The 25,684-nt window shown below is 40.7% G+C and overlaps 1 protein-coding gene and 1 long non-coding RNA gene across 7 annotated transcripts in view; one reads left to right on the plus strand and one right to left on the minus strand.

The window, feature by feature from the left end:
- Positions 1–25,684, minus strand: part of LOC128852717 (uncharacterized) — a 50,191-nt gene that overhangs the window by 23,544 nt on the left and 963 nt on the right. For 2 of the 3 annotated variants that reach the window (XM_054071851.1, XM_054071850.1), the window contains exons 3-7: positions 24,053–24,203; positions 23,294–23,400; positions 22,957–23,071; positions 19,704–21,732; positions 16,897–18,201 (exon numbers count right to left, since the gene is read on the minus strand). In XM_054071851.1, coding sequence (XP_053927826.1) covers positions 21,545–21,732; positions 22,957–23,071; positions 23,294–23,400; positions 24,053–24,203 — 561 coding nt within the window. In that variant the 3' untranslated portion in view covers positions 16,897–18,201; positions 19,704–21,544. Of the gene's footprint in view, positions 1–16,896; positions 18,202–19,703; positions 21,733–22,956; positions 23,072–23,293; positions 23,401–24,052; positions 24,204–25,684 lie in introns of those variants that run through there. The other variant, XM_054071852.1, reaches the window with a different exon arrangement.
- LOC128852718 (uncharacterized) lies at positions 117–18,024 on the plus strand. 4 transcript variants are annotated; one of them, XR_008450718.1, is made up of 7 exons: positions 118–211; positions 3,269–3,347; positions 4,293–4,364; positions 4,939–5,132; positions 6,582–10,706; positions 11,084–11,432; positions 17,885–18,024. It is a non-coding gene; the product is annotated as an uncharacterized LOC128852718 (long non-coding RNA). The 4 variants fall into 4 exon arrangements; XR_008450717.1 differs by having other exon boundaries at positions 117–211; positions 6,582–11,432; XR_008450719.1 differs by having other exon boundaries at positions 149–211; positions 10,541–11,432.

A 25,684-nucleotide genomic window follows, 5' to 3' on the forward strand; every position in this document is an offset into this window, starting at 1 on the left:
CTTAAACATTTTGGTAATTTTTGTGAAAGATCCAAATTCTACATTTATGTATTAACAAATTGTTTTTAATACACAGAGGGGTCAGGCACAAGAAGAAATATAATATAGTGTTTCTTTTTTTCTGCTATTATAGTATAAATAATTTTGATAACATCTTTCCTTAGAAGTGCAATGTGCCTGATGCATCATGACCAGACCAGGAAAAATCCAGGTTAGTCCTCTTTTTCCCTTAATTTATAATAATTTGCTACAGAAAAGCAAACTAACAGGAAGACCTTTAATTCAGAAAATAACACACGCACTTCTCAAACACTATAAAAGCAGATTTTGAGAATTCAGGTCATAATACAGGTAAAAAGGTCACAAAAATTCAATCCTTTCTGAAGCAAATGGATTGCATATCACATAAAATCTAATAGAATTGTTATAATAGTGTTATTAACAGTGACAATCTTGTCTTGGAAAGCAATATTTATAATTTTTAGGGCAAGAGAATTGTCTCTGGTCTAGAATGGTATCTTCTTTAATAACTGTATAATTTAATTAGATATTTTAGCTTAGAAATACTATGAGCAATTTTAAGCACTCTAAAAACTCTCCCTGTCCCCATCAATCCCTACCACACGTAAAGACATTGACCTTTGATTTCAGCAAATACATATTTTTCCATGGCTTCCTGATTTTTGCAGAAATTTGATTAAAAAAAACAAGGCCTATTGTTCTTGTAAAAAATTAGCTCAGATTCAACCCTATGTGAACATAGTAACTGGTAGGGTGTGACAACCTGGCAGGGCTACTTAATCTTGACCAATGTCTTCTTCATTTAAAAGAGATGGAGGGGCTAAAGCTTCAAGTCAAAATAAAGAATGGTAATTGCATTCTTCCTCTGTTCTTTTCCAGAGGAAAGAACACATATTGTGAAAAATACATAATTGACACCGCAATATCCTAGCGGTGCTGCAGATACAAAGTAGGGTAAGGGTTAATCATACCTTTTACATTTATTTGCAGCTTCTTGTTTTGTTTTTTTTTTTTAAGTACAATAAGTAGGAGAAGAAATATTTGACACCAGAAGATTTGTTAGCTGGTTTTAAAAGAACTAATAGAAGACTAATGGCCCTATTACAACATTTATGAACTAGAGGAAAACAATGTTCTTGGGAGTATTGTGTAATGTAATAGCAGAGACGGCTGTCTGCACGTCAGAGTGTCAGATTGCAAGTGATTTTCGTTATTCAGAGGTTGACATGTACTGTTATAAAATCATATTAACCAACAGTTATGCAAATATACTTATATATTTAAAACATAGTCAATACAGGATGTTTGAAAATTAAAGCAGCACCTTTAAAAATGATAAAGGGACTTGGATCCGAGTTGAAGTCAGGAAACCAGGGTCTGATGGAATTTGGCTCAAGGGTGATAAGCCAGGTGTGATGACAGATCAAACCTGGAATGAAACTTCCACCCATTTTTGCCCTTGTGGCTCAGGAGCCAAAAGAAACAGTACAGCAAGGGTACATTAACCCTTGAAAAGGTTGCAGTGATAGCAATTGTAATACTAAAGAGTGCAGTGAACAATTTAACCTTCTCTTGCATATAATGGAGTACAACTGCAGAATATATGGAATAATAGTTTCATCTCGTTTGTAAACTCAAGCGGTTTTGTATCTCATCAACTAGAAAGCTATTTTGCTGTTAACTATTGAAGAGATTAGATATTATTTTGCTTTCTATTTGCTGTAAATGCAAAACACACTTATTTTCTGTCAGCTAGGCTGCTCCAAGTGACACATCAGAGACATCTAATGACCTTCCAGTCCTTAAAGGGGATCTACAGAAAAGCTGGGGAGGGGTTCTTTATCAGGGAGTGCAGGGACAGGACAAGGGGGAACGGTTTTAAGATGAAAGAGGGGAGATTTAGATGAGCTATTACAAAGAACTCCTTTCATGCGAGGGTGGTAGGGCACTGGCTCAGAGAAGTTGTCACTGCCCCACAACCTGTGGAGGTGTTCAAGGCCAGGTTGGATAGGGCTTGGAGCAACCTGATCCAGTGGAAGGTGTCCCTGCCCATGGCAGGGGAGGGGTGGAAAGCCATGATCTTTAACACCCCTTGCAGCCCAAACCATTCTATGATTCTATGGCCTCCACTTAGATCCTTCACACGTAACTGAAGTCAGTGCAGCAAGATGGCAGTAGCACTGATCACACTGCCTGTGGGTAAATTAAAACTTTCTGCTCAAAAATGCTGCTAATTAAAATTTAAAAACCATGTTGAAGATTTCCATACCAGATGTCCATATCTTGCCGAATTCTTTGCTTCCTGTTTTTAAAGCTCAGCAAAAACAGCCTGAGCCCTCCTCTGAGAAGAGGAAACACTATTGCCTCAGTATTCCGTGCTTTTCTCGATACACCCGGGCATAAGGGAGCTGGTAGGGGCAGTGAGACTGTTTTGGAAGAGAAAGGAAACGCAAAAAGCATAGGACAAAGAGGTAGCAAGGCAGGGTGGAAACAACATCAGAACAGCATGAAATCAATGAAAAAAAAATGTTGGGTTGGGGACATTTAAATCCAAACCAAGAAAGTAAGAATAGAATTTTCAAGGTTGCCTGACATGTGAGTAGCGTTATGAAGGAAAAAAGAATCTTTCAGGAGGTTAAGCATACAAAGGAAAGGCTAACAAACAGGCTCATGGAAAGGACACACACCCACTTTCACAAACTGAAATTCAACTCTAGTGTCCATATTTCTTGAAGCAGCTGTTGACCAACTTTTGTCCTTAGCATGTTTTGCATTCACCTACCTACATTGTGCAACACATCCCATGCTCAAAATATCCTTCATTTGCTTCACTAGCAGCGAAATAATGAAACTGCTTAATGATAGATGTGGAAACACAGAACAGAAGTTACCTCAGTACTGAAAAATTGTTCATTCGTTATCAGATGTATATCCTTGAGTCTTGCAGAGCTTCTGTCACAAGTTTTTCTCTCCACGGATGCAAAAGCCCAAGTTCTGCCAGTGACCTTTTCTCGGGCTCAGCTGCACCCAGGAAATGCCTCACCTCCTGTTCTCTAGGCATTTTCCATAAAACAGTTAGAAAACCTCAGCCAAAAGAATGTTAAAAGTCAAACACTAAAGCCAAAACCTAAGAAACTTGAAGTTTAACAGGAAACTTCAAGCAATGGTTACACATACCCTCTTCTCTCAAGGGACATACAACTGGGCACTGGGTATTTGTTTTTCACAGGACTGGTCTCTTTTCTAGGGCACTCCATAAACAATGCTGCAGAAACTAACCGGTGGATACAACAGCCACGGCAAAGAACTCTCCATCAGCTGTTGAGGTAAGCATGAGGGTGTGGGTTACAGGTGCAGAGTGCCTGCAGAGGTCATCTAGGCTTGCTCAGAGCCAGTAGCATCTTAGACTAATGTTGCCCACATTCCCCATGTAATCTCAAAGCACCTATTCCTCCACTGTGTGATCTGCTAGCCTTGCTGCAGCATAAGGATGCTGGTCTGACACTACAAGGATGATGTGACCACATCTGATTTGTTTGAGCTGGAGCACAGCCTGAAACTCCTTATCTAAAAGTTTCCATTTGATAGAAAGAACTCTCAGATGAGAAGAACTTAAAAATGCTTGGCAATGCATTTCCATTTCAGTGATGCTCCATACCTTGAGGCCTCTCTACTTACTCTTGAGGTTTTGAGCATCTTTCCTTCACTGAAAAGTCATTGTTCTATAGGATAACACTGCCATTATTCATGATACATGTGAACGTCCCCTGGAGTACGCTGTAAATTGTTTAAGCACATGCTTCTGTGGCTTTAATCTCTACGCATGCTGCAGATTTACCTTTGTATTTTGGCTTTGCTGCTACAACTTTCAGATTGTTTAGTTACAAGACTTCAGTGGTTATCACTACTAAGTCCTCAGTCTGCAGTGGAAACGATACTGGTATTTCTGGTGCATATAACATTTCAGGTAAACTTGTTTTGGCTTGTCTTTGGTGACATTTGCAATTTAACATTTACACAGCTGTTATGTGGAAACATCAGGAATTTCAAATGTGTTGAGAAATTGCTTTGTTCTGCTCCGGGGCTGGGTTTTTTTAAACATGTGAAAGAGTTTCCACAATTCAAGAAAGTACTCTTAAATATTTTCCTCACATTTTAAGCGTCAACCTCTTGAAGAAAACAACTCTCATTATCATTCAAGTTAAATTTCACTATATTTCTATTCAGTTGTAAACTAATATTGCACTGCATGTTCTTTTTATTTCCTGTAGGTAAGAGGAGTGTCAAGTTACTTGCCCTATAAATTAGGCCATTCAATGAATCTTTCTTATTGGAGCTGCTTGGTAAGTTGAACATCTTTGGATAGATTTATGTTTAAATTATGTTGAGTCCTCTTCAACTGTATCAGAAACCTTGCAATTTTAGATTTTTTCCTTGTGTCTCAACATTTTTAATAAGAACTTTCACTTACTTTTTAAAAGATATCTCCCAAGTTGATGATACTTTGAGATGGGTGCCATAATGAAAGAATAAACATTACTATTTGTTTCCCTCTTAAACCAATTGATAAAGGCCACATGTCCCAGCTTATCTTCACTTTGCTTTCTTTTACTAAATAGATAAGTCTATTACTCCCTTGTAAAATGAAGACTGCAGCTATAGCTTCTTGCATGTGAAAAATGGCATGTAATGGTATTTGTTGTGCAAAAAACATCTTTTGTTTTACTCTGTATTTTGAACTCTTGCAGACTAGCAGACCAAGTCTTTTCGAAATTTATTTTAATTATTTTAAATAGCCTAACTTTGCAACTACATCAATGACATTCATGCTACTGAGGGCAAGGCTTAACATACATAAAACTTCCAAACTAGACAAAATTCTCAAACACTTTTTTGCTTGTTTGGTTTTTTTTTTAGTACAGGACTCTACACTGGAGATTAAAAGTCTGTTTTGCATTTGGCTTTAAATAATCCTGTCTCTGCAGTTGTTCCACAAAATCTTAGGAGTAGCTTTTTTTCATGCTCCTACATCGTGCTCAAAGTAAGCCGCCTCCACCACCCAGTTTTGCACGCTTGGCTTGAAGATGGGATAGATGAAGGATTTATACCAGGTACATGCAGTTACTATCTCCATTTTTATCTAGAAGTATGCTGTGTTCCATTTTTGTGTCTTGTAAACTCAGTGTTGTGCTGTATAATCTGATATAGGTTCTGCTTGATCAAAAACTATACAGATCTTTATTAATTCCCTGTGTGAAGTAACATGCTCAAATGTCTCCTACTTAATCAGGCAATGGTTCGATTCATAGAGAAAAGGATATCAACTTCCACAACACAGGGCTTGAGAAACTTGTTGCTAAATCTTATATTAGAGATACAAGTGCTTGAACAGCCTGAAACATTCTATCAACCACCCCTAGACAGTAAAAACAATAAAAAAATCAACTAAACCTACTGCAGTGTTTTGTCTGGACTGGCTCAGCCACTTGTAGAGTGAAGACCATCTAATTCAAATTTTCCATAAACATATAGAAACCTCACTGTGCAGGTAGGTTTTTGGAATATATTCCCTATCCTCATGAAGATCTTTGTCTGGAAATATCCCCTATTTAAAACACAGCAATAAACTAAAACAGGTCCAACAAACATTATGAAAGCTCTTATTAATTTCACACAATTACCTCTGCTTACCTTGTAAGCCCAGATTAAAACTGTAATACAAAGGGTGTAATAGCTGCTTTTGTTCATAGGTATCCTACCAGAAGTTGATAGTGAAATAGAAGATGTTAGCTGTAAATTAGAACATCAAATTTTCAGACTTAAAGGAGGCAATTTATCTGCCCTCACTTTCTGCTGTACCTGGATTAATGGACATAAAGAATATGGGTTACAAAACGTCTCCTTAAGTAAAAGGCAAATTTTTCTGTGGTTTTATTGCATTCTTTTTGTATTTTGTTTACTGGTAGGTAGAGTGATGACTCAAATGGGAGTTTTTTATAACTAGTGGGTGACACCCAAGTAACAGCTCTGAAGGACGGGTGCAAACAAGCCAGAAACTTGTCAGATTGAGATCCTTACCTACATAAAAGTGCTCCATGGGTACCTCATGATCTTAAATAAACTGAACACTAAAAACATACCGAAACAATAACAACCAGATCACGTCTAAGATCCTATTCACTTAATGACTGACATATACCCCTGTATGCTGCAAACCATCACTGAGAGTTTATGCAAAGCACAGAGTCAAAGAAAATAATATACTACTTCTAAATGTAGAATTTCTCATTTACTTCCCTGTCTCAACCACTTGTTTCTCCTATCTCATTGTCTGTATGACTATGTTCTTCTTCTCAGTTCCCCTTCTCCTCATCCTTTCAGATTTCTTCTGACTTTGGGGAAGTTTTCTTTTTTCTTTTCTTTTTTAATCTTTGATTTCAAGTTTTCCTCTCCTTTACATTTTCCTGGATTTAATGTAAAGTTATGGGAAAAAAATAGCAGGAATTGCAACTGGCAAAGTGACCACGAAACCACACAAATGTTTTCAATTCATCTTGCAGTCTTCCACTTGGAAAAGAAGATAACGGCATCTGGAGGAAAAATATTTCCTGCCAATGAGGAAAAAGTGAATTTTCATACTACAAGGTCCAACAACAACAACAAAAAAATAGGACTGTGCCTGTAACTTTTTATTTAACAAATTAAAAAAATCAGCTATGAACACCTCAAAAACAGTTCCCTTCTGGGCTGATGCACAGTAGCACATGATGCTGCCAACATTCAAAGCAACTCCACAGATCATTTTCTGAAAGGCTGTTGAGGATCTCCATCATTTTTGCTTTCACATCATCTACTGACAAAAAAAAAAATGGGTTCCTTTGGGCACTGACTGGATCTTTGGGAAGAGCTAGAAATTGCAGGGAGCCAGGTCTGGTGAACAGTGTGAGTGCACTCTGGCACAGTGATGTTGTTCTTAACCAAATTTTCTTCACAGACAAAGCATTGTATGCTGGCACGTTATCTTGATGTTCACTACCTGTTCACTGTTGCACATTGACATTTTCCAACTGAGAGTAAGAAAACATTTCTACTTGAACACGCATCCACTCATGCCAAGTCAAGTGATAGAGCTGAACCTTGTCTCTCTGTGACAGACTAGAACATCTTCTATGACATCTTTTTTCTCTCCCTTCCCACTCATGGTTTCTGAGCTATGTGGTTAGTCTCAGGTTTTTTTAGTATCAGACCTCATACGATGACAAAAATACCAAGAGGATGGAGGGCCTTTCCACTTCAAGGAACCCGGGGGATAATGATGCCATTCTCTACTCTGTGGAAAGTTCGAATACCTACACCTACATGGGGATAAAGGAATCCCTAATCACAAGCAAATTCTAGCTCCTGGATGGCACAACTGAGCTGTACTAACTGGCATTTAATGAAGATTCTGGAAAAGACAAAAAGGAAAGTGTGGAAATGTACACTGATGGCACCTGGAATGATGAAAGTTGCAACCAGAATTACCTTATTGTCCATCAGTTTTAGTGCTTCCCCTTGTTGCTCTCTAGAGAGGACCTTGAAACACGCTTTCCCTATCCCTGGACGCTGCATTTGCAGCTGGTCCACTCAGATAATCCAGCACAAAAAAAAAAAAAAGTCACTCATGCCCAGCCTGATTTGTCTTTTAAAGAAGTGCCAGCTGAGAAGAAGAAACCACTTATGAGAGTAGTGGCCATTTTGTCTAGTTTATTATTCATTGCTGGCCAAGTTTCTTGATACAATGTGATAGGACTATTGGTTCCTACTGCTGTTAACCTGCTGACTTATTAGAAGAGCAAAAAGTAAATCCGTAGACCCATGTTAAGTTCAATTTTTTTAATTTAGATAGTAGGGAGACTCATATACAGCCAGTTTGTGGGCACCACAGAGCTGCCTGGCGAAACCTGACTGGGTTTCCCAAGGGGCAAAGCTTAGGTGATGTCTACATTTCTGACGATATTCTGTGGTCATTGCAAAAGCTACTCAGAGCCTGCAGCCTCCAGCTAAAGGATTATTTTGAGAAAAAACTACGTCAAGAGCTGAGTGTTCCCGAGGTTGGATGCAGCTGTGCAGTGCAACAGGCACATCCAGAGATGTCTATGATTTTTTTCCCCTGGGGCAGTTGACTAAGATAGTTAAGACAATGAAAGTTTTACATAAGTTCCATGACACAGTGCAAAGGGTGGCTGAGCATCCAGACATACCTCCATATATACCAAGCCAAATTCCTGGCTATCAGTCACACTCACATGAGCTTTATTAGGTCCAGTTTGGTCATTGAGAGCTGAGCAAGTAAACATCCAGCTCTAGAGCCAGAGCAGCTCCTCTCAAACTCTGTGTGGGAGGGAGACAGAGCAGCCAAAGTATGAAAGTAACTGGGGAGGAAAGGCAAGCTCAGAGCTGGTATGAATGCAAGGGCCAGCAAAGGGGCTGCTTGGAGCCTCGTAGCTGTGCACATCGCTGTAGTTCCAGAGCAGCAACTGTCTGTGCGTGACATTCCTGTATTTGCTTAAATTCAATTACTCAAATGTTTTCAGTATGTGTTTTCACCACCTGCTCTATGACATGCCATGGATCATTCTGGCTTCTGTTCAGCCCTCAGCTTGATGTCACAGCCTGTGAATCATCCTTACCGTTATTCTCTGCAAACTTACCTATCTCACAGGTATTTGCTTAGGATGATTAATGTAATAGGGCTAACATCAAGATGCCTTCCTTCTTGAGCTATTTCATGCCTGCTTGAGCTATTTCATACCTCCACGAGTTACTCAAATATTCGTTTCAGCAATATTGACATCCTTCATCACAATAATGCATACCAAATATTTCCCCTCTTCTGGGAACCATAAAGTTATCCTAACATATGTAGAGACTAAACCGTGCACAGCATCTACATTTTAATCAATGCATCTATTCAGCATGTAAGGAAATCCAAAAGCTGTTAAAAAATACCCTGTCTCTGCACAATACAGCCAAAACAAACTACTGAATCATTTAAGTTCTAAGTTGACTTATGTTAATCCAGCTGAAACAGGTACTTGGAGGGGAAATGAGGACTTACGAGTCCATAGGCACTTTTTTACTTTCAAACTCTACTCTTACTCACAAATGTTTTACTGCTCACCCACACAGTCTTCAGCCTTGCATGACTCCTGTTGTGAAACTCACTCTGCTACAAGCATGAGGAAACAAGAACACAGGCATCACTTTGTACAGTAGTTTTCCACTCATCATATTCCAATCAAGTTTAGGAAGTTTACAATGATTAACGTCAGCCTGAGAATGAAGTTGGACCCCCTCAAACATTTAAAGCCATAAGTCTTTTATTTTAACCTTCTTATCTCCAGGGGTTTACAAAGTCATCTCAAAATGAGGGCAAGCTGCAGGTGTGACAGAAAATAGCTGCCTTAGTGTCAGTCTAATGAATATATGCCACAGCAGAAGTGTTCCCCCAGCACCGTGTTTGGGCTCTTTCCCCTGTGGTGTCCAGGGAAGAGGCTAAAGAACATAATGTGTTACTCCACCACTACAGACGTCTGCCCCCTTTGGCCACACCAGCTATGTATGGTAATAGATGTGGCCCTAAAACCTTAAAGGGAGCAAATATTTCTCACCCTGCCTGACACTGCTCCCTCTAGCAACCCTGTTGACAGCAGGCAGGTCTGGAATCAGTAGGATTGGCCTGGAAAGCATATTGGCTTGGCATTTGAACACCTAATTTATTTCCTAAATCTAAATGCAAGAGCAGCATAGTAGCATTTGATTTGTAGCAATACAGGATTCCCCAAGGCTGGCAACTCTTTCCTGCAAAGTTATTTTCTCAAACATTTATGAACGTATTTTAAAAGCCTAATCCACTCTATCCCAATCTTAAATATCAGCTGTGCTTTTTAAAACTGCCATCATTCATTATGTATTTACCAGTACTTGTGCATCTATTGGACCCAGCCAAACTGTGCAACATTCAGTTTTCAGCCAAAGGAGAAAACTGCTTGCAAAGGTGAAAGTAAGAACACCACCGCCAGGATTAAGTAGAATTAGAATCATATTAATTGTAACAGCTAGTGAAAAACAGGATTAGCAGATTTCTTGCAAAGGAACTTAAAAAGGAACCTGGTTTTGGCAAGATCAATAAAACAGTGATGTCAAATATCAAAGATGAAAGTAACATGTCAAGTTTGGGGGTAAAAAATGGTTATTTATTCTGCCTTTTAAAGTGGAAAACATTTCCCTACCCTCCAAAGAAGTGTTCAGAAAATTGTTTCTAATTCTATAAAAATTATTCCTAACAAAAATTTCTCTTGATCATTATTTCCTGTAAAAATACCCTACTTCATCTTTGTGTTACTGAAGCATTTAAAAAAAAAAAAAACAAAACACAAACCAACAAAAACTACTGCCAGATATGTTGACTTTAAGGTCTAAAGGGACATGTATGAAATCTGCAAATGTTCACCCCTTTGGCTATCTCCATTGATAGCTGCACAGTTTCCAGTGTCCCCACAGAGAGGTTTTTAGCTCAGGCTGAAGTCTGGCCTTGACACCTTTCCTTGACACCAGACAGTTCTGCGAGCAGATCAGACAGATGTTTCTCAGAGCCTGTGCAGTGCCACCACTACAACAGATCAGAGCAGAGACAGAGCTGGGTAAGCAAAGCCTCCAAAAGGGTTTCTATGTGCTTTTTACTCCATGTAACAGACACTACAGCACCCTGACCATAACTATGAGTCTTCAAATATTTAAATAAAGCTATGCTAGTAAGTAGCAAGTGGGTTGCTAAACATACATAGTTGGAAGCAGGTTGGGCATATGACCTTCATGTATCTGCAGTAACTTTAGGGGTATCAGCCCTCATGCTCCAAAGTCTGCATGTGCTACTCATTAAGTAACTCAGATTCTGACTGGTTATTATTATCAGATTATTAATTTCTGAGTAAGAGATGATTTACAATGAAAACCCAAGTGGTTTCCTGGCAAAAAAAAAAAAAAAGGCATCATTTTTCATTACTGTCTACTGAAACAGCTTGTGCATGTGTGAACAGTCAGCTATTGTTTTACTGATCGTGAGCTAACTGTGGTCAAGAGAGAAGACTTCATCCTTTGTTTGGAAAGGATTGTGCCACTTTAAGAACAGCACGTGGGAGGCGATACAGGCATCACTATACAAACAAGTACCTGTGCGCAATACTGCTCACCTGAGCCTCGAACAGCTGAGGGGACACTGCCCTCGCCTTCCCCCAGTTCATCTGGCAGTTGAATGCCACCTTCTCCAACACACCCTCTCACTACCTGGCAGCAGAGGATGGACACCCAGATAAAGCAACTCAATTTTATCTGCATGACTTGCAAGACGCCTTGAGGACGCTTAGAAGGTAAGAGTGGATTGAAAAGAGTTGAATGACTGCAGGACCATGCAAGCTTTAGAGAGCCAGAAGTTATTTCAGGTAGTCAAGTTGAGAAAGACACAAGCATTCAACTCAAATTCTACTCGTCTTTCTATAAAAGTAGGGGCCCAGCTAAATTATTTCTAATTTGGTTACGATGTTGTCAGCAGGGAAGGGATGAAGAGGAAAATATCTAGTTGCTATTCATGTAATTTATTTTAAGTTCAATAATATCAAAATAGTTTGCTAAATGGTTCTAGAACTATATCTGCAAGCACACTGCATAAGGAAATGCTTTCTTATGTTTTTGAAGTTAGCAGACTGCCAGCTTGTCTAAGTTCATTCAAGTGTTTGAAGTCTAAATATTTCAGAACAGAAGTCTATTTGACTTGCAGGTACATTTAACCTCTCTGCAATACACCCAGGGGTCAGAAAACTAATAGACGCATGCCATGACCTCTAAGATAACACACAAAGCCAACTTGTTAGATGAAATACAAAAATTGAAGTTTACGTGTCCAGATAAAGTGATTTATGCATAGTTAAATAGCAGCAGAGAAGTACTTCTGTTGCATTTTAACTTTCATTTTAGTCAACTGCTTACTTTGGTAGCGAGGCAAAACATACTTCAGCTGAAGGATGATCAGCAAAATCTCAGCTGTGTTCTATACCAAAACCGCATTATTAAATATGCTCTATCTTCATCATACTTTTTATGCTCTTCTCTCAGACTTTATACATCTGATTTCTGCACTCAAACATCATTTTTTCTTTCAAAATTCTTTGAAAATCAAAGCTATATTTGCATTCTGTAGAGATCTTATTCACAGAAAGGTAAATGTACACTTGTTTTACTTCTAAGTAATCAGACAAAACTACAGCATAATTCATAATGGCTAAAATCAGTCTAAAAATTAGTACTGAAATATTTATAATTAGCAATTTATTCCATTGTTACTTGTAGAGGAGACATTAATACAAGAAAATTCAGTGATATTTCTTTTTTCAGGATTCTGAGCATTTTCATAACACTGCTGGTTTAAAAGTTTTGGCCCTCTAGGGGTTAAAACAGTGTCAAGTGACACTTTCAGCTGGCAGTAATGGTTATCTCTTGATCATCACCTCATTTTGAGAGTCTATTACTGTGCAAGGAAGCCAGGTCTCAGAACTTTTCACATTCCTACTGTTTGTACCTCTGCTTATAAAACGCAGTCTCAGAAGTGTCACAGATATTCACCTTTCTGCAGCTCCACACTGTTACAAGGCACCCTACAGACATTGCAGCAGTAACAACCTCTTCAGAAAACAAGCCTACACTTGTGCAATTATCTTTAAATATTAATAGGAAGTTGGCAGTTATGTTAGAGAACGAGTACATAGTAACACTTGTTTTCCCTACTTGAAGGCTAAAGATTCAAATCACTGAGTGGAACAGGAAGGAGAACAAGTTCAACGCTGCTGTTGGTTGAGCCCTTTTGACTTGTTACTCCCTTAGAGTACATATGTGCCTGGGAGAAGAGAGGATCACACCTTTACAAAAGCAAAAATGTTCCACAGCCCCAGTTGTGCTAAAGACCTAACTGGGCTGCTCTCACATGTAGATAATAAAACCTTTCCCCATATAAAGAGCTATAGGTCCTGTTTGTATAAGATACCGGAAATTCAATATCATATCTGGTTTTATCTGATATATTTCATTAGCACATTTTAGCGGAACTGCTGACCTGCTAAAATAGCAAAAACTGATCTGTAAATAGATAACTAATATTCAGGCTTTAATATTTCACATATATGGTTTAAGTACTAGTAATTGTGCTTTTTCATCCAATCTTTGAAGCGATACTTACTGCCAAGACCCATATGCCTACATTTGTCAGTATTTTCTTGCCTACAAGAACATCTGGGGTAGAAATCTGATGCTGTTGGCAAGATTTTCAAGTAACACTAGAAACAAATCTTAGAGCAGGCCACACAGCACAAAATTAAACACTGAATTCACGTGTTTGGACTTCAGTCAAGGGTCTAATTTCCTTGATATGCTTCCATAAATACCCAGACATGAGCCTGTAAGCAAGCGTTAGCCTGAGCCATGTTTAATGCTTGCTTGACAAATATTTAGCAGCAAGGATTTGACTAAGAAGAGAACCAAGTAGTTCATGAGTGATGAATTTGTTCTGTTGCAGGCACTGAGGTTCTCACCTGCCTGAAGTCAACCAACTCCAGAAATCATTGAAGAGTCACATGACTTACACAGAATCAGTTCTTTCCTAAAGTTTGTAAATATTAGTGTAAACCTGAAATGCTGTGTTGGCAGAAATTAAAGAATTGCAGCTTTTCTGTTGGAACTGAAAACGAGGAAAGGCAAGCAATCTTTACCCACGTTTCTTGCTTACTTCCAACTGAGTCAGTCTTTTGGTCTCAGGTGCTTTTTTTAACTGACAACTGCTCTAGTTATCAGGCAGAATATTATGACAGAAACAAGAGTGAAATAGAACTCATTCACTGATATGAGACAAGCCTTCCAGTCTTTAATCCACTCTGCCTTTTGGCTGCTCTTATAATTTTACTGGGCTTCCAAAGAATTAAAAACTTGCTTTTCTGTTCCCAGAGGTCACCCAGCACTACTAGATTTGTGACCTTTCCAAGTAAAGAAGAAAAAATATTACACAATTGTCAATTACTATTAAGTCTGAAGGAGAACAAGTTACATAAATAGGTGCCAGTTCAGACACCAGATCTTCTTTCTGCCCCATGCAAAACACCTTCAGAAGAACCACAACAGCAAGAAAGTAATAGACTGGGAGGCTACCGCCTCCCCAAAAGCGTCTTGCAGGGACCTTCTCAGGTTACAACGACCCCTATAAGCTCCAGGAACCTTTCTTAAGGCTTTATGCTACTTCTGTTGATGGTAGATCAGCCTTTTTTTGCATGATGGTAGGCATGACCTTCAGCATTTGACCTCACCCTACATTAAGAAAGCATAACTTCCCACCCCAAGCTGTGATAGGGAATATGTACATCTGAGTTTTTGTAGGGTTTTCCCTGTTCTTGGTTCTCTAAAATTAAGAGATATTCATGAGTATCTTGGAGGAAAAAAATCAAGATTAGCAGAGAAAAATAACTGACCTTTTAACTTAGGTTCAGTACAGCTAGAATTAAAGACTGCCTTCAATAGTGCAAAGCCTGCAACAGGCACGACAAGCATGCTTAAATAGGTTCAGATGGGGGAGAAGATTGGGGTAGATTCCTTGCACAGCAGGAGTCCAAAGACAGCTGTACTCTGCCCATCCACTTCACTGGAAAAGAGCTGCCCATGCCAATGAGTAAGTCATCCTGTCCAACTGTATCCGTTTCTTTTTCCGAATAAAAGTTAAGGATTCAAATCAAATGGTCAAACAACGTTTTCTGGCTTTTCTATATTGCAGCATGTTTTAAGCTGGCAGACAAGGACATCCGCTAACTACACTGAGGTGCAAGTCTCATATTTCCTCTTGCATAGTCCTTTGCAACAGTCTCGTGCTGTGATCTTAAAGATAGTACAATTCATAAATGGATCTGTGCTGAGATAAGGTGACTAGTGAAGCAATCCACAATCTAAGACACACAATTTTACAAGGCTTCCTTTAGATTGCATTAAACATATGCAGTTAAAGCATACCAGCTTCATGTCCAGAATTACCAAACAAGGTTATAATTTTGTTTTCTGTGGAGGGTATAATGATAGAATTATGATTTTACTAAGAAAGTATTCTGTCCAGTGTGCTAAGATGATCACTTCTGTAGCATCCAAAGAGGTTTTCCAAAAAACTATAGCTCAGGAAAAAAAAAAAAAATTCTTCTAAAACACCAGGCAAATCTTAAAATGAAATGGAAGGCACAAGAAGACATCACGCTTCTCTTAATAGGCCTCTTTTTCCATTTTCCAAATGCCTTCATTATTGTATACTTCTCTAAAGAAGTAATTTATTGCATTCCATTTATTGCCTTCAGCTCCAGTCCTTGCAGAAGCCCGTGTTTTTCACCCATTAGCATCCTCCACTACTAAATGCTTTGTGGTTTAGAGACCAGATTTGATGCACTCGCATATTCACTGATTAGGATTTTAGTTGATTTAAAGAATTTACAATTCTCCAGTAGCAGCAGATATTTATTCACTTACTATTTCAGAATAATCTGAAAGGAATACCCCTGCCTCGGTATATCTACAGCTATGTTTTGATTCATTCATACCCTCCCAGAATCAAACCTTGGACGTTTAGAAAGTCAGCAAAGGTACTGGCTATTTGGAAACATTATTTAACCACACACATCCTGTGTCCATGGAACACTGATGTGAGAAATACCCCCCTAACTGAGCACCAGTCCCAGATCTTTTACAGCTGTGCTAAATGAAACACAAGCACATAACATTTGGAAAGGTCGTTGGGTTGCAGCCTCGATACCTACTGATTGTACTGTACCACAATTTAACAGACATCCATTCTCCAATAGCTGCTTTGTCTGGTGTGAGCAGCCTCACGCTCACCTTCATCCACCAACAGAGGAGAAAGAAGAAAGTCAAGGGTGCCACAAGAAAAGTCAGAATAGCACATAGCCTAACCAGTTCCAGAGCACAGCTCTCACCCGTTTGAGTTGCAGGTCTCAGCAGATGAAAACCGAGCAGCTATTTTGTAGCTTAGGTGACACTGGACACAACAAACCTGGTGGGCAGCGTTCCAGCATCAGTGACCGTCCTGCCCTGCCACAGGTATGTGCCTTCGGTGGCAGCGAGGGAGCAGCCACGAGCACGCTTCAGGTTCTGAGCTAGGGAAGCTTCACCCGTATCCTACATACTTTTCTCCAGTTTGCAAGACGTGATATTTATCTCAACTGTAAGACTTGATGCAACCTTGCTGAGTTTCTGGAAAGGTCTTGGACACTGACCCCCACCAGGCAGGCACAACTGAGTATGGAGAGAGAACGTGTTTTCAAATGTCAAAGTCAAAAGGCTGAACTGGTATCTCAATAATAAGAGGAGAAGATAAACGCACAAGAAAGATTTGCATCACAGAGCCAAGATCTGGCCGAGTAGCAGAGTCCAGTTCATTTAGCAGCCAAGAGAAAGCCTACATAGAGTCTCCCTAATGGATAACTAGCATTCATTAAGGAATATCATTACCTAAATTATCCAGGATTTGTTACAAGGCATATGTTGCTTCTCATCACAGACCACAGTATAAAACCCTCTGAGTTAAGGGTAATTTTAACCGTATTGACATAGGTACAAAATCACTAGCAACCCACTAGCTTCCCAAATAATGCTCACGGTCTTCTACTCTCTCTAAAAAAAGCATATTCTATCAAACCTGTCTCAGTAGTCTTCTCATAAGGATTGTGATTTAGTGACAGAAGCCCATTATATCACTCCCTCCAGAAAACAAGCAAACAAACAAAAACAAAGAACCAGACAAACCTGAGACGATCTCTGGTGAAATCTAGGCTGAAGGCAGCTGCTCAGGAGACCTCATTACACTGAGAGTGGAGAGAAAAAGAGAGGAGAAGTCATAAGGAAAAACCCTAATTAGCCCCTGGCCACCAACTTTTATACCCCTCTTTAGGGCTTCATCATGACTTTCAGGTGCGTGGCTCCTGAGAGCCCTTGATTAACCAAGACACAGCTGTTAACAGCCCTGTCTCCTCGATTTAACTCTTTCCTAACTGGTCTACACTTTCTTTTACTCTTGCAAAACTAAAGACTTCAGACTCATTAGCTGTGCTTCTGCTCTGCATGTACACCCGTGCTAAACCTCTCTGAATCTTAAGCTCATACTTGTTTGATTAAACCACTTCAAATAGAAATCAGTTTCCAGCAGATTTAACAGTTTAATTAAAAAGACATCGGTAGTCATTCTCAAAGCACATAATTCTTTATTGAGTGTTTGTTGAAGATCTCTGGCAAGCAAAAGGTTTCTAAAACCAGCTTTATAGGGAAAAAAAAAAGATAAAATACAAATTCTGAAGGCAGATAATGTACAGCTCTCCCTTCTTTCTATCATATCTTTTTGTCCTCAGCTTTAGCTTTGATACATGTCACCATAATAATAATTTTGTGTAATGATGTTCTAAGTGGGAGAGGAGTGCCTTAAAAATCAAAATTTTAAAGAGAAGGTGACAAAGGCTGGCCCAAGAGTCAAGTACAGAGTTTCAAGGTATACATAGTGTCTTACACCAGAATCAGCAGCTGCAACCAAGCCCAAAGGGAAAGGCAGGCCAATGCTCCACAGGCAGGCTGAGGCCATTGAGGGGACAGACAGAGAGTGGAGGAGCCCTTCTGGGGCCTCAGGATGAGAAAATAATAAGGGAAAGAGGTTGACAGCCCTACCACGGGTAAAACAAACACATCTATACAGTTGTAATACCTATTTGCACGAAAGTAATGCAGTGTAATTTTTGCTTTGCAGTTTCAAGCTCTTGACATGGAGGAAATCGTGGTGGAAACAGTCCTGGCTCCATGGGAAATACTGCTGGTCATTTTTGCTGCGGTGCTGATAATGAGTTTCCTCATGTTTCTGCCCCCCGCAGCAGTGGTGATCTGGAGAATGAAGCGCGTGCCGCAGATCTCACTGCATGGCTCGGTGTGAGCCAGCCCTGGCACACGCGGTAACACCACTGATCCCTTTGAAGGGTGATTCAGAATAATGACATCTCCAAGGATCACTGTTAGGGCCTAAGATCCTTCCAAAAGCGATGAGTTTCCCAGTCTATCGCTCCTAAGGTCCTGTGAAAAAAAGATGTGTATAATTTTGACTTCATGTACCACAGATCTCAGCACTTTGCCTTCCATTTTTGGCTACGCTGTAATTACTGTTGCTGGCTTAGTTCCTAGGCTGACTGCTTCTCTTGCATTATAACAGACTGAAAAGAAGACTGAAAGAAAAGCAAGCATAATACAGCATTGTATTCCCTTAGCTAACATCAAACCTTTCCATAGCTACACTGTAAATACTAACAAAGCCTTCAGCTGAGGTGACTGAGGTGACTGGTTAAGCAGGTGGACATCTCAAAAGCATGTGGTATATACTGCGGAGAGCCGGTGGTTTAGTCTGGTTGTACTGTGAATGCTGCAATAAAAAAGCATCTTTGTGCTGCTTTGGTCTGATATGAAAACTTACCAGCCTGAAACATATTGTTTCTTTTCTTCTATATGAATTTTCCACCCTTTGCAAATTTTGAGTGCCAGAACACAAAGTCCTCCCCATCCCAATGTTAGAGCAGGAGCATGAGGGATGGCCCGATGCTCAGACATGCCCGGCCAGATACTAACTCGAAGCTAACACAAACATGCAGCAACTATTTGCCTGAATTACATTATGCAAATTTACTCTGGGAAATAACATGATGAAGTATACTTTAGTTTTTAACTGTGTCATAGAGGCTCATTGGTTCAGCTTCCCTTTCTCATATATAAATAATAACTTGGATGGTGGGAACAGAACAAAATTGCTTTTCTGCAAGTTTATGGGAAAAAAACCTGAACAACCTAATCTCCAGCTTAATATCAAATTCAGCTTTCCAGCCTAATTTTTTCACATGATGGGGGCTTATTAGCAGGATTTTTGATGCACAGATTGAACAGTTTCTGTTAGTTTACAAGAGCAATGGTTTGATTTCCTCATGGAATCCTATACTGGGTTTCTTTTCTTTTGTTAGTTGGTTTGGAAAAATCACAAGAATAGCTTTCTATAACTCAGAGAAACGTATTTTTTAACGCCGGCAGAAAAATTATTATGGAAAGTGCTCAGTGCTTCACTTATTTTGACTAAAATCAGCATCAGCTGATAGTGAATTGGCTCGAAATGAAAGATTCAAAGACATTTAATGGTTGGACTCAATCTTTAAGGTCTTTTGCAACCTAAACAATTCTATGATTCTATAATCTCATTTGATACAGATTATTTGTTTGCCAGAAATAAACAAACCCACCAGTGACTGAACACCAGTCATTTTTCTTTAAGACTGCAGCACTTTTGTCTCCAGCACAATGACTTAAGATACTGCCTCATTGTTTATAAGCAGCCAAAGCAACCAACTCATCCCTTTGTTGGTGTAATTGCCTGCTATGCTCGTAGTCATATGACTGTCTGGTTCTGGGCCCAAAAGTAACTGATGGTTTTTTTGTTTTTAATGACTGGCTTCTGAATGTGAAAGGTAGGGTGTAATTTTATATATCTGATTCATTTAAGGGATTAACGAGGTAAAGGTCAATTAGAAATCACGTACCTCATAACTGTGCTGTCTGTACCTCAGAGACTCACAGGAATAGGGAAAAGGTAAAGAAGAGAAAGGAAACGCAAACAGATGAGCTGTTTTTCTTCAGATCTATGGCTTCAATGTTTGCTCAACAGAAGAAAATTAAAACAAAACCCCAAGCATGGATTCCACAGAAAACCAAGCAAGCAGTAACTAAGTCTTTTGTTTGGATTTCATAATTCACATGCACAATCTACTCTGTAGCTACAGCTCCACAAATAAACTGCATCTCTGGTGCTATGTTGTCTTTGATCTTCAGTTCCAGGTGACCAATGACCTGCATTTTCTGCTCTTCATGGTTCTTACTCTGTGCCTTTGGTTTTCCAGAGCACGCATACATGAGGGGTGTAAAAGAGGGAGTGCTCACAGAAGGAACGGGATTAGAGCAGGAACAAGCGTTATTATATTCCATGAGAAGAATCAACGACAAAAAAATAACTTGGATATTTGTTCACGTTTAAAGCTGTTACAAATTTAGACGAGCAATTAAATTTTTGTGAACTTTGGCAATGGCCAAATCTGCTCCAGTTCAGGCCAGGTTTGAAAATAGAATGAAGAGGAGGGAGAGGGAAATGGGGAGAACAACTAGCCAGCAGATGTGGGAATCTTGGGCTAGGGCCAGCAGCTGCCCTAGCAATACTGTGCTGAGACCAGAGCATCTCCACTGGTCACTATTATGCTCAGCCCAAAGCCCCAGAGCTTTACCCTAAATACAGCCTGTCCCCACTCAGTGCCAACCAGACATCATCTGCTTTTGCCCCTTCCCTCTGAAGCTAAGCCATTCCTCATCATAGCCACAACCTATGCCCGAAGGAGACCCCGTAGGTGTGTACACCACATGTGCCGAGGAGGTGTGAGCACAGCGTGGACACAGATGTTGGTAAAGCAAACCAAGGGTCAATAGGACTTTCCAGAACCAACGTGGTTTTGCCCCACAGGGACCGAACAGAGGAGGTTTAAGCTGATTCCTGGCACACAAACCAGAGAGCTTTTAATGCAGGCCACTCAGCACTCACCTCCTTTACCTTTTTTCCAGAGAAAACATGATGTAAATGTCTGCTAGTTTAGGGCAATTCTAGTTCTCACATTTTATAGCAGACCAAGATGTTACATTTTTCCTGTTATTTTGCCTGGTTACAGCAAGCATACACGGCACTTTTTGACTCCTGGAAGTGCATTGAGGTATACCTAAAGGCTATGTTTTTTTAATAAATGCAGGACAAGCCTTTGAGCTGTCCCACCAACAAAATGCAGTGCTTCAAGGTTGTAGCCCATGTGAAACACAGCACCCTGAACAGCTGTATGTGCAGCCTAATTTAACACCCCAATCAAGTAGGCGCATGAATTAAGAATTATACCTTTAAAGCCGATAACTGTTGTGGCTTGCATTGTTTTAATGATCATTAGAGCAACAACCATGATTTATGGGCAGCTGTAAAAGCGACTAAAAGTATGGGCTATTCTCAGTAAAGATGATGCCTGACAGAAGATGATTTCTGATAACATTTACTGTGCTTAACCAATGACTGCATCCATTAAAGAACTCTAATGCTTATTCAACTCCAGCTAGACAAATTTAAGTCATAGAAATGATCTTCTTTTGAAAGACCTCTGCCATGAGCTGTGTGATTATGTTTAGCCTATAAATCTGTACCCAAGAGCTGAGGTTACATGGTCTCTAGTCCTGCAACTAACTAAAAGCTATAAGTTTATATTGTCTTAGCAATGATTTCACTGCTCCGCTTCTCTTGTCAAAATGCCCATTTCAAATTGCAGATGGCTGATTAGTCTGTTGCACAAGCATTATGGTTCTAGTGACCGCAGATGATACAATCAGCGTCTTTGTCACGGTTGGAGATCTCAATGCCTTGCTCTTTGAGCTCACTGAGGAAGATGTTTAGCTGCTCTGTCACCGTTTCAGTGAAGGCTAATGTGTGCAGACAGGAACTGTTGGTGGGGAAATAGGCAGATTCAGCTCCACTGATGGCCATCTCAGAGGCTGGAAAGATCAAAGATGACATCAGAAAAAAAAAACCCAGCAAAAATATTTAGCTTAGATTTGCCCCAATTTTTAAACAAGCACCAGCATTCCTATTTTCCAGACTGAAGACTTCAACTTGGAATGAAAGTGTCTAGATGACTGGGGGGGTTGCAGGCCTTGGGAAACAACCGCTCTAGCAACAAGGCACTGTCAACAGTAAACTATTTTCCTCTAAACATCAGAGAGATAGGTTGTCCTTTCTATTTATGTATATGCACATTTATTTTTAAATGAAGGCAGTAACAATGGAGTCAGTCAGCCTGCTTCAGGTCACAGGCTACTCTCTGGATGCAATGGGAGCAGTGCTAAAACTCTTGGGCTGCCACATGAAAAAGGCAGCATTGCTGGCTGGGGTCCAGCTGCAGTGTTTTGTTGTATGTACACACAGTGAATGGCGCAGGTGTTGGCCAATTTTGCTGAGGTTCTTTATGCACTGTTGCAAGATAAAGAGCAGTTTTATGTTCTACTGCTATCTGCCCAGCGGTCATACAGCCCTTGTGAAAGGTAGAGTTTGTCTTAAATTATAATTATTTACTTTAAAAAAAAAAATTAAAAAAATAAAACAACAGTGTGGCTGAGGGAAGTGGGGCTGTTTAACCTGAAGAAGACCGAGTGGAGCCTTCATTACTCTCTACAACTGCCTGAAAGGAAGTTGTAGCGACGTGGATGCTGGTCTCTTCTGCCAAGTAACAAGTGATAGGCCTCAAGTTGCACCAGAGGAGGTTTAGATTGGATATCAAAAAAAAATTACTTTACCAAAAGAGGGGTGGAGCATTGGAAAAGGCTGCCCAGGTAAATGGTGGCGTGTCCTCCCCTGGAGGTGTTCAAAAAACGTGTGGACATGGTACTTGGGGCATGGTCATGTTGGGCTGACAATTGGACTTGATGATCTTAGAGCTCTTTTCCAACCTCAATGATTCTATGATTCTGTGATCTTCCCACAAACGCTACATACATGCCCTATTTGCTGTCCCGAGCTGAATTAGTGATGCTCACCACCCCAGGCCTTTATGGCAGTTCTAAAGGTAACATGATTTCTCTTTCAGCAGTTTGCCAGCCCAGCACCGGCTCTCACAATGTCACAGATACCAACGACATCGAAACTTTGCTTTCCTCCTTTTTCTAAACAAAAGAGACCAAGCCTCCCACCCCTGAAACCAGATGTGTTTGAAAAACACTCACGGTTACAAACAGCCAGTTCCTTTCCCCCAACAAGCTGTGTAGTCCAGGAAAACCTAGTGGCGTTGCCACATACTTCATACAGCCTGCTTCTCCTGAGGAACTGAAAGTCATAACCCTTGGGAAAGAGAGAGTGGGGAGAAAACAGTGTCTTAGACTACATCGTGGCGACTGTAAGGTGAAGAGATATTCAGCCAATGAATGTCAATACAAACACTATCACCTCTTCCTGCCTTAAGGAAAAAAAGGTATAAAAAGGAAAATTATGCTTTACACACTTGACACTTGTAAATTAATGAATAGATCCAGCAACAGAAGAGTGGACAACTAAGAATATTACCTTGTTGCACATGGGTTTGCAGTACTGAGCATCATCAATGATGACACACACCAGCCCACCATTTCTAGGAGCCGTTGGGAGCGGGCACGAAAACAGCTGCTTGCAAACTTTTGAGTGGATTAAAAACAAAACCAGAAAGAGACAAAACAACACATCAGAGTGAAAGTAAGTATAAAAGTCTCCCCTTTCTCAAGCAAATCATATGTATACTCATTGACCTGGGCATGGCTGGTAACTGCCCCCACAAGGTCGCTTTGTCAAAGTAAGCACTTTGGTTTGCTTAAAAACACTTAATATTTTCTTGGCAACACCTGATTTTTCCACTATCACTTGTCACCACACCAGCAAAGTCCTTGTTAGCCCCAGTTACACCCTAGAAGTGACCCAAAGTGACATTCACATTCAGTACTATTGTGTCCAAAACTATGCTAATATTTCTTGGAAAAGTATGACTGATATGCCCACTCCCAGACACTGGGGAGGCTCTTGCTGGAGGACGGGGCAGGCTCTGCTGCCTCTGTGACTCTGCACTGCTCTTCAGCACTGGAGGCTGGGCTGGGGGGATAGTGGGACCCCACACATTGGTGCTGCCGTGCCCCCCAGATGCCTGTCTGTGCAGTGGTTAAGCATCCTTGCTTTCTGGCTTATTACCAAGGTGTCTTGGTTTTCTCCCTCTCAAGAAATGCAGGTACTTGGCTCATTCTGACTGTAGGTAAAGAAATTTTCTTAGTGTTTCTCCACTGGCTCTTTGTTCAATACCAGCAAAGAAGGACATCTGTTGATGAGGGGCCTCACATTTCGCTTGAACAGGGAACAGAAGATCAAGTGTGTCTTGCAGTTTCCAGACAAGGTGATTGATTGAAGCTTTTTCAGCCTTGGTGAGCATATCAGGAAAGCATTTTGAATATTTCTGTGGAGTTAGGGAGAAAAAAGTCCAAATTAAGGACGAAAGGCGTTGGAATTAATTTATAAATGTAGTCAAATGCTTTTTCCTTTTTAAAAAAAAATGTAGAACAAGAACCACATTGAAAGTTATACAGCTTTAAGTGCCACTAATTTCCCCCACAAAGTTTTTGGAAGAAATTCAGTACTTTTTTTCGAAAAGAGCAGCTAGATAGGATTTTACCATTATATCACCATCAAGAAAGAGGACTGGTGCGGGCTGGTTTTTTTTTTTTGCCTGTATTTGAAAAGATATATTCTTGTTTTTTGGTTATGGCATTTATCACGGCTCTATACCATGCACATATGCACAGAAGCTATTTATATGGGTATAGAGCAATAGCTAGACACAAATGCTTACTTTACACGCATTCACAAATATATATATTTTAGACACATACAGACACATGTTCAAGGCCAGGTTGGATGAGGCTTTGAGCAGCCTGCTCCAATGGGAGGTGTCTCTGCCCATGGCGGGGGGAGGAACTGAATGATCTTTAAAGTCCCTTCCAACCCAATCCATTCTGTTATTCTATGGTATGCCTACCCCAGAGAAGACATTAACTCATAAAACAGCATTTCAGCTGACTGGCTTTTGAGTTTAAAACATTTAGCATTTTCTGTTCGAAAGTGGAAATGGAAACAATGCGTGTGAGGCAAAAGACATAACTGTTTATGTTCAAGGCATTTTATATATCTGAAGCAATGCAAAACTGGAAAACGTGCCTACAAGGACACTTTTTGCCTAGCAGCAGCAGAGCCAAGGACACAGCAGGTCAAACGACACTAAACATTTTTTGCTCTTTGATCTTGCTCCCTACCCCCCAGTGTATTTTTGCTTTGGGCCAGGCATTGCCAAAGCAATGTGCAAGTAGTGCTTGCGCAGCCAGAACACCCCACTACACCAGCACACCCCACTGCACCAGCACACCCCGCTGCACCAGCACACCCCACTACACCAGCACACCCCGCCTCACCAGCACACCCCACTACACCAGCACACCCCGCTGCACCAGCACACCCCACTACACCAGCACACCCCACTACACCAGCACACCCCGCCGCACCAGCACACCCCACTACACCAGCACACCCCGCTGCACCAGCACACCCCACTACACCAGCACACCCCACTACACCAGCACACCCCGCCGCACCAGCACACCCCACTACACCAGCACACCCCGCCGCACCAGCACACCCCGCCGCACCAGCACACCCCACTACACCAGCACACCCCACTACACCAGCACACCCCGCCTCACCAGCACACCCCACTACACCAGCACACCCCGCTGCACCAGCACACCCCACTACACCAGCACACCCCACTACACCAGCACACCCCGCCGCACCAGCACACCCCACTACACCAGCACACCCCGCTGCACCAGCACACCCCACTACACCAGCACACCCCGCTGCACCAGCACACCCCACTACACCAGC

The sequence above is a fragment of the Cuculus canorus genome, chromosome 7, assembly GCF_017976375.1.
Source record: "Cuculus canorus isolate bCucCan1 chromosome 7, bCucCan1.pri, whole genome shotgun sequence".
Classification (NCBI taxonomy): Eukaryota; Metazoa; Chordata; class Aves; order Cuculiformes; family Cuculidae; genus Cuculus; species Cuculus canorus.